Below are 9,437 nucleotides of genomic sequence, written 5' to 3'. Positions count from 1 at the left end.
GTTATAGATTTCTATCAGTCACTCTATCCAACAGAAATGAACAAATATTCTTTTTAAATACTATTAAGCACTGAATGTTTTTATATACTTCATATTCATATGTGGAATCCTTATCCTCAATATTATGTATTTGAAGGTGGGGCTTCTGAAACGCAACTAGGTTTAAATGAGATCATTGAGGGTAGGATTTCCATGATGCAAGAGGTGTCCTTAAAATTAAATAAGAGGAACCAGAGTGCTAGAGTGCTCTCTCTCTCTTTTCTCTCTCTCTCTCTCTCTATCTCTCTCTCTTGCTCACTCACTGCCTCACCCTCCCCAGCTTTGGGAGATTATGGTTTGTAGTACAGATATTAAGAGATTATCATGTTTGTTCTTTTACCTCCTATTTTCAGCACTCTTTTCTTATCCAGAGTGATCATTTCCAACAATCTTTGTCTTTATGTGAACCCTAATATCTTATTGTTCTCTTTGAATGCAAAAAATAAAATTAAGGCAGGATCAGAGAGGCAGGACAGTAACAGGGAGGTAAGACCTTGCCTTGCACATAGTGGACCCTGGTTCGGTTCAATCCCCAGTACCACATATGGTTCTCCTGAGTACTGCCAGTAGTAACCCCAATCATAGAGCCAGAAGTAAGCCTTGAGCACCACCAGGTATGGCCCCAACCCAAATAAACAAAGAATGTGGGGGGGAGGGGCATCAGGGAAGCATTTAAACATCCAAGAAGAGAAATTTATTAGAAACTCATGGGACTCAAAGAGTCAGGAAGAGCAGCCCATGAATTGTACAACCTGAGCCTGGAGAGAATCCAGAAACCAAAGCTGACAGCTTCCATTACTTTTCCTCCCCTAAATCTCTTTCCAGGGACCTGTCCTTTTTTCTCCTTAAAAATCTGCTCATTGGGGCTGGAGCGATAGCACAGCGGGGAGGGCGTTTGCCTTGCACGCGGCTGACCCCAGCATCCCATTACTCCTGAGCACCGCCAGGAGTAATTCCTGAGTGCAGAGCCAGGAGTAACCCCTGTGCATAGCTGGGTGTGACCCAAAAAGCAAAAAAAAAAATCTGCTCATCTACTATGCTCTACAAAGGTGAGCTTCTTTGCACCTCCATTTTTTTGACATAAGATGGTAGCCCCCAAATGTTCATCTCAGCCCCTTTGCTTACATATGCTGAATTCCGGAGAGATTGCTCCTAAGCGGCACAGTTTTTCCTGCCAAGTCACATGAGATGCATCACATAGTAAAAATGCCTGCTGGACCAGGGTGTGTGTTGGGGAGTGGGAGGAGGAGGAAGGGAGTCTTTAGAAAAAGAGGTCTGGATTTTGCAAGCCCTCAAATAGACCTTCCTTCTGGGCTTGTCTCTGATAGGTTAAGGTGTAAGTTTAAGGTGTACAGAGGAGCAAAGGATAGAGCTTAGTGTGTGTGTGTGTGTGTGTGTGTGTGTGTGTGTGTGTGTGTGTGTGTATGTGTGTGTGTGTGTGAGGAGCAAAGGATCGAGCTTAGTGTGTGTGTGTGTGTGTGTGTGTGTGTGTATACGCGTGCACACATGTGCATATATGCACATGTATGCTCACTGCTCAAACTCTTGTAGATTCTGAGGTTCCAGAGGGTGGGTAAGAAGCAGTGAGGAGAAACAGGAAGGACTATGATGTGACCTGGGGACAGTCACTCCCATCTCTGAGCCCATTTCCTTATACATTAACTAGGAAAACTAGAGGGTGGTGTCTCTGTCTTTTAGCATTCACTGAATCTCTGGTGTGACAGTGCCAGCCAGTGAGTTATTTCCCCTCAGCAAAGCTAGAGGCAATACAGATCAAACCCAGTGGCTAGGATAAAAGACTTCTTTTCTCCACTTACTAGGAAACTCAAACTGCCCAAGTCAGTGGGGTATGGGAGGGAGAAGGGAATAAGGGAGTGGGGGGTTTCCAGTTAGTTAATGCCCAGCACCAACAGGCTTCTTTCAAAATCCCTTCACTGCCAAATTCTGCTTGTCCAGCAAGCTGCAGCCATTGGCTCGGAGCCATACTTAGCACAGGAAGAAGAGCCTCTCCTGATTTATCCCTGATTAACACGCAAAGCTGGATTACTCTCCCACTGACTATGTCTGCAAACTGTGCTGACTGGGCCCAGCTTTCTCTGACTCCCTCTGAGTGCTTCCCCTAGAGATTTTCCTTAGACTCCAGAGGAAAACAAGAACCTGAGAAGGGGAACACCTGGATGGGCTGACCAATGAATAAAGAAAGGAGGGTGTCAGGTTGCATGGTCTTGGCAGAGGGATGGGGTGAGGGGAACAGGGTCTTCATACCTTCTGATGTGAAAAATTCACCTAGTCTCATGATATTGGAAGTCATCAGTCACCCACTGGACAGGCATCCTACCTCTCCAGCTCATTGGTTCTCCCTAGCTGTGTGAGGTCAGCAAGACCAGTTATCATTACTCCTCTTGTCATGCAAAAATTGATGTGCAGGGTGATTCAAAACAGAAAGCCAGGCAGTTCAACCCTCAGTTTCTTCAATCTACAAATTCTAGAGCTTAAACACAAGTGATACTTTCCCAGTGTTAAGATCTTTGAAGGCACCAAAGTTCTATGAAAGATTCTTTCTGAGACTTCTGTGTCCAGTAGAACTGCTTTGCTAAAAGGCAGTCAGGGAAGTTACTGTAGGAGCTGCTGGCTGGCAAGAACTCCAGTCCTAGAAAATAGCGAAGGAAAGCCAAGCTTTCCTCTGTCCTTCCCTTGCAGCTTCAGATGGTCAGAACCCAGCCAGTCTGGTAGCTAGGGAAAATAAACCTAAGTTTCCCCTCTTGTTTTGAGTAGCTATCAAAAGGTACTTAAAAGGGAAGTAAGTGAATGATATTTGGAGGGGAATACCCTTTGGGCCTTTGTTTTTCAGTTCATGTGAACTGGCTAATTATTTTTTAACTTTTAAAAACCCCTTACTCATGGAGTTCATGCCCACTTCAATCAGCCTAATCAGTGGCTGAATAAATAGCACTATTCCTACATAAAAATAAAAAATATATATAAATAAAAACCCCTTACTCATCCAACTCATAGGGACAAAAAGCAAAAGGCTACATGATTGGCTTTCTGGTTTGGTGCCAAAGGAGTGATGATGATGATATCTGAAGTGGGACCAATTTTATGAAACGGGCTTTCTATGAAAGTTGCTTTCTACTTTACACTGTTCTCTAGTGTTGGGAGTTTTTCATGAGTATGTATGACTAAATGAGAAGTTCATTCCTCCTCTTCACTTCGTCTACTTTTATTTTGAGATAAGCCTATTGACCCTTACCTGTAATCATAATCCTTTTCAACAGCTTGTAACAAAAGTACTACTATTTACAGAGTGTTTGCTGTGTAGAAGGCAAAATGCTCAAATCTCCATCTTACTTGTTTCTCCTTGGGATTATGAAGGTAGAAACACCACCTTCTTTTTTTTAACAGATGCAGAATTTAAGTCTTGGAGAGATTCAACTAACTTGCTCAAGGTCATAGAGTGTGGAAGTGATGAAGCCGGGACTCGGATTCAGGTAGAATTTGGAACAATCTTCTGACTAGAATTACTACTACCAGCCTCTGCTGCCAGTTATCATATAACACCTCATCCAACCCCTTCTTTGCTTAAAGTCTATACAGCCTCCACTCTGGGCAGCATTAACTCCTGGAGAATACAACGTGAGCCTCTTAGCATGTCATCTCCAAGTCAAGCTCTAAAGCATTCATCCATGCTCTGATTATAAATCTACAAATATTAGCAAGTCCTAACATTTGCCTCAAAGCAATTTTAGATACAACTTCAAAAGAAAATACCAGGTGGGCACGTAGTTCTGAAAGCTTCAATGACTTGTCCAGTGGCAAAATAATATGCCCGACAACGCTGACTAGCTTTTGAGCTTTCTACATGTTTCAGGTATGCCAGCTTCTTTCATCCCTCCCTCTGGCCTGGCGGTATTGCGGGGTATACCCTTGGCCCTGTGTAGTGAACACCTCAAATCTCTCACAATATCTATGGCTCAAACAATTCATCACTAGCACATATGTTCCATTAGATTCATTTACTTGTTTGACTTGCTTTCATAGTTGGTGACTTTCTCTAGAACAGAGTATAGAAAATGAGCTTAGCCTTAGTGAGGAAACTGTGGTGAGTGTGACAGAGGATGGAGATGAACAGAAAGAAAGAATAAAGAAAAACTTCATTAAATGGCAAAAGTGTGTTTCCACTGCTTCCAGGATTTCTGCCATACTGAATCAATGTTTATCAATAACTAGTCATGATACTAGCAGGAGAGATAAACGGTAATCAGGAGAGAAATGGTAGTTTGTGTGGGAGGAGAAAGACGAGGTGATATATATAGGTATATAATATAGATAACTGAAATAAAAAGAGAAGAAACTCAAATTGGTCCCCATAATGTGGAGAGAGAAGTAACTGGAAAAAGAAATAAATGGGAAATTAGAGAAGTGCACAGCCAAGAGAAAAGGCTAAGGAAAATTGCACTATAAGAAGAGACAGATTCATGAAAAAGAAACACCTCTACACACACACACACACAAACACACACACACACATCTCAGGAAAGGAAAACTAAAGAGGTAAACAAAATAAAAGTATCTGGTCATTAAGAAGCAAGCCAGAAACAGGAGTAAAATGTTCAAAGAAATGTCGGAGTAAAATGACTCAGAGGAAGTAAGAATCAGACAAACACAGACATCTGGCTCTTTCCAACACTTTGGCCTAGAAAGGATGACAAGGAGAGGGCCTATTTGAAGAACCAGGATCCACTTGGCTTTATTTGGCTCTCTGGAGGACAAGGGAATGCCAATGTGTTTTTAGATCTTGTCCTAGTGCTTCACAATGACATAACAGTCACAGAAAACAGATGGGGTCAGGATCTCCAACCCAGCCTTCACATACATTAGCTCCAAAATCTCCCTCCAACTTCCTCAGTTAAGGTCTAGGAACAGCAGTATTACATAGATGAGAAAGTTGGACCACAGAGAGGTTATGAGTGCCTCAGAAAGTTCCAGAGTCAAGTTCCCCCTAGACAAACTGGTACATTGTACTTAGTTAATATACAATGTGGGCATGAAACTGAAAACAGAGCCCCTGATCTTCCTCAGATTTTTCTGGGTGCTGCTTGCCTGGTCTAGACCAACTTTCCCCAAATGACCTCTGCCCAGACAAAGCCTTTGAATCCAGGACTTGCCTCATGAAAGTTATGAGTCAGGGTTCTAAATGTGAGGGGCAGTGGCTAAGGAAGGCCTGCAAAGAGCCATTTGTGACATCATAGACTTGACTATCCCTGGTAGTTGCAAAGATGATGACAAGCATCACTGGCTACAATGTATCACTTGTGCTGCAAGATGTCAGCTTAAGAACTGGCTCGACAGAGTTCTAGTGCTGTATAATGTAGGACAAGTCATTTTGCCAGTGCAGTACCAAGTTTCTGTTAAAGCAGATACCAGATTTCTGTTGATGATGCTAACAAAAGCAAGTAATCACAACAGCAATTAAAACTATTATACACCTCTTATAATGTTGTTGATAGGAGCAAGTGAGCCCATGTGTGAAAGTGCAGGCATATGTGAACTATTTTGTCATCGTCATTACAGTCATCAGGCACTCAAATGTCTAAATATTTTTTCTCATTCTCTCTATTCTTCCACTTCTGCCTCTCAAGATATTAAGACCTAATAACATCATGGGCAGAGAGAGAGCAGTGATTAAGCTGTGTGAGTTGCATGCAGTTGATCCTGGTTTAATCCCTGGCACTGCATATGTCCCCACCGCCCAGCACCGCCAGGAGTGACCCCTGAGCACAGAGTCAGGAGTAAGCTTCCTTGGACTTCATTGGAAATGGTCCCCAAATACCCCCACTGTTAAAAAATATATAAGCTGCTAAGATCTAACTTTCAGAAATATCCTGGATTGTTATGCCTCACAATGTGTCCCATACTGGATCCCAAGTGTTTTCATGGGTATAATTTACCTCAAGTATAAAATTCCTTTATACAGTGAGATAACATCTTTAAGACTGCAGATCTTTAAGATTCCTTTAAGATTCCAGATCTTTAAGGTTCCTGGAGAGAAACTGTAATAAACTGTCCTTATCCAAGATCATGGTGTCCTATTTCCTACAACTACCTTGTCAACCTTCTTTCAGCATGTTGATTATGGCACTGATAGTGTCAAGCAGCACTGTTCTGTTGGTCATCCTATTTTTTACTAATATTTAAATCTCAGTATAACCCCACTTCAGAGGGAGCTGGTGACGCCAGCAAAGAAACCAAAAAACTTATGGGAGGGGAGGAAATGAGAAAGTCACCTGGTGGCCAACCTTTCTGGCTGCATTTTGTCCCATAATTGGAAGGACTGGGTGTATTTCTCAGAAATTTCCACCTTTAGATGAATCTGTTATGGTTTGGCTTGCATGTAATGAAGCTAGAATTGCATGTGAAGCATTCTTGATCACAAGTCATCTGCAGGAATATCTGGGACATGATCTTCTTTTACAGATGAGGAACTATGAGTCTAGGGCCAAATTTTATTTTCCTTTTTTGAGACAAGAGTGTGCACTTTGTGCCTTAAGCATTGTATGTCTTAAATGAGAAAAGTGAATAGTCAAAAGTCCCAGGTCACAATTTGCACTAGATATCTTCATCAAGGGGGTTGGGGGTCCTCAGAATTACTTTCTCTACAGTCCCTATTATGCACACTATTGACTCACCACTTTTGCAAAACCAGGCATCACATCATTCTGATCATTCCCAAACCACTTTTCCCCCACTCAAATAACCAAATGTTTTCCAGTATTAATCACTTGGTAAAACTTGACAGGGGTGGTCCTATCGGTTGCCTGTTAATTCAGGAATTAGCAGAAAGGCATTGAGAACAATACGTATTTCTTTCTATGATCTCTACTATAAAACTGATATACAGACCCTTTATATTGTCTCCTCTCCTACCACTGACCCTATTATGCTGCCACAGGATACACCAGGATGCCCCTCTGTCCATAGTAGGGTGATGAAACCTCTGCAAACCACATGCCAGTCTATGCCAGCTCACTCTTCCCATTTTAGTTTTTATCAGTCAAAATGTCGGTGAAACAGGAGACAGCACTTGTTTTGATTGTGTTTCTTTTCTTTTATAAAGCACAAATAACAAAACTTAAAATATAAATATACAGCTTTGTGACAAATAGAAAAATATACAATAATCTTGGTCACTGTCCAGCAGGAACATAATTCATTATGTATAGAGTCAAAGACCACAGGGGGGGAAAAATTCTTTCTTCCTAGTTCCAGGATCCTTTCAAACAGAGAAAACCCCCTAATTCCACAAACAAACTCTTTTCGAGGTCATTTAAATATGCCAGTGACGACTGTCTCATTCCTATACAAAAGCCAAAGAGTTTGAAGTGAACTAGAATGCAACCCCCCACCTCATACAAGTTGATATACAAACATATAAGTTACTTTATCAGATTACAAAAATACATCAGATTTTATCTATAAATTTGTATCAGGTAATAAGTTACTTACAAAAAAGAAAAAAGGAAATAAAAGAAAAGTTCATGTGCGTTGCTCTTGCTTCAAGTTCAAGTTTGCGGGGAGCGCAGCGTCCTGCGTCGTTAAAGCAGTGACATCACCTTCACGATGGCAGGTCCCTAGGTCGTGCGCAGATACCAGCGTCCCCAGAATTTTATCCCAGTGCGTGAAATAAGGGGCAAAGTTGCAGTTAAAGCGAGAATGATGGAGGTCGTGGTGAGCCACACCGCCATACCACCCGAAAGGGACCAGTCTGTGCGTGGACCAGGGGAAGTCGTAGCCTGAGTGGTCCTCCACCGACAGCCAGATGTTGACGACGTGGAAGACCAGGACGGTGAGCGGGTGGCACTGGAGCAGCTTGGTGTTCACTATGTCGAAGAAGCCCAGGGAAAAGAGCTCCCAGAAGCTCATGTACTGCGTGGCCAGCGCGAAGGAGGACGTGTTCTGGTGGTGGACCTTGTGGAATGCGCGGTACAGCCAGGGCACCCGGTGGTGCAGCACGTGCCACAGGAAGAACTCGGTGTCGAAGAGCAGCAGGCAGAGCACGATGTGGCGCAGCAGCTCAAGAAGTTCGGGGGCTTCGGCGGGCAGGAGGCTGGGCCGACCGGTCCAGTGGAGCAGAGTCATGGGGAGCACGAACACCACGTGCTGGTAGAGCGTCAGCCACAGGCAGGGCAGCAGCTGCCGTGGAGAGGGCGTGAAGTCGGGGTGGATCTTGTAGCGGCGCAGCGCGGGCACCCAGGGGCTCAGGACGTCCAGTACCACGAAGGGCAGGCAGCACCCTATGTAGGTGGTGATGGAGAAGATGACCCCGAATAAAGGAGACTGGAGGAGGGCGCCGTGGGTCCTCAGGCGGTCCCATAGGGGCTGCAAGAGGAGCTGGCCCGAGCTGCAGACGACCAGGAGCTCAGAGCCGTTGCGGGTCCCCATGGTCAGACGGTGTCCACAGCTGTCTGCGGCTCGCCCGGGACTCGCCGGCTTTTAAGCTTGCGGCCCCGCCCCCAGCGTGATGTCAGTGCCCGGCTGCGCCAAGCTTGCCTCAATCAGCAAACTCCCAAAGTTGCCCTCCGGGCTCGAAATGCACACCTGCATCCGATCGCCCTTTAGAGATGCGCGACCCGCAGCGCCCTGGATAACTCCTTAGAGGCGGGCAGAAACTACTATTTGATTGTATTTTTTTTAGCTGACAACTTCCCTGAAGCTTTTCAGAGAGATTTCAAAAGACAAATCGGTGCCTGCGTGGCCGCCACCATCCTAAGAGAATATGTTTACTTACCACCGCGAGAAAGACTTCCTTTGCAATCAGTGGAGAATACCTTGCAATTTTTTTTGATCATTTCGTATGTCCTTCAAGTATATTAAATATCATTTATATTAAAAATAAGATTGCGTCTCCGTAGTTTGGTATCCTCCCATAAGGATGCAAACATCACTGTTTAAAAGAAGAAAAAAAAAAACTTTGTAAAACGACGTGCGTTTTTTGTTGGGGATCTTTCTTCACCCCCTACAGATCTCAGCAGTAACAATCAACAGAGGAACGTTGCGCTTTCATGCGGGCTCAGCCGTCACCGTGGCGGGACACGAACCTCGGAGTCCCCGAGGGCTCCCGCGAGCTCTGGGCGCTCCTCGCGCCGCTGACTCCCGGGAGGAGCCGTCCGAGCGGCGGGAGGGTTCGTGCCCCCGCGCCGCAGGGAAACGCGACAGGCGCCGGGTCTTCCGGGGCTCCGGGGACAAAGCACTGGGGCTGCAGCAGGTGGTAAGGCCAGAAAAGAAAACACATTTAAAAGGCTAAAAACAAGCAAACAAAGAACGGAAAGAAAAAGAAACTTCCCCTTAACGCTGCATTTGACTCCAGAGCCTGCCCAGATGGAGCTAAAAAGTCACCG

At 44.5% G+C, this 9,437-nt stretch overlaps 1 protein-coding gene across 1 annotated transcript; it reads right to left on the bottom strand.

The window, feature by feature from the left end:
- Window positions 1-7,379: 7,379 nt before the first annotated feature.
- CH25H (cholesterol 25-hydroxylase) lies at window positions 7,380-8,481 on the bottom strand. Its single transcript, XM_056120949.1, has one exon. It carries the CDS (start codon window positions 8,479-8,481, stop codon window positions 7,576-7,578), a length of 906 nt encoding a protein of 301 aa, XP_055976924.1. The 3' UTR covers window positions 7,380-7,575.
- Window positions 8,482-9,437: the final 956 nt, after the last annotated feature.

The sequence above is a fragment of the Sorex fumeus genome, unplaced genomic scaffold (genome assembly GCF_029834395.1).
Source record: "Sorex fumeus unplaced genomic scaffold, SorFum_2.1 ptg000043l, whole genome shotgun sequence".
NCBI classification, from domain to species: domain Eukaryota; kingdom Metazoa; phylum Chordata; class Mammalia; order Eulipotyphla; family Soricidae; genus Sorex; species Sorex fumeus.
The sequence above is the reverse complement of the archived record's forward strand: the minus strand, read 5'-3'. Positions and strand labels throughout refer to the sequence as shown.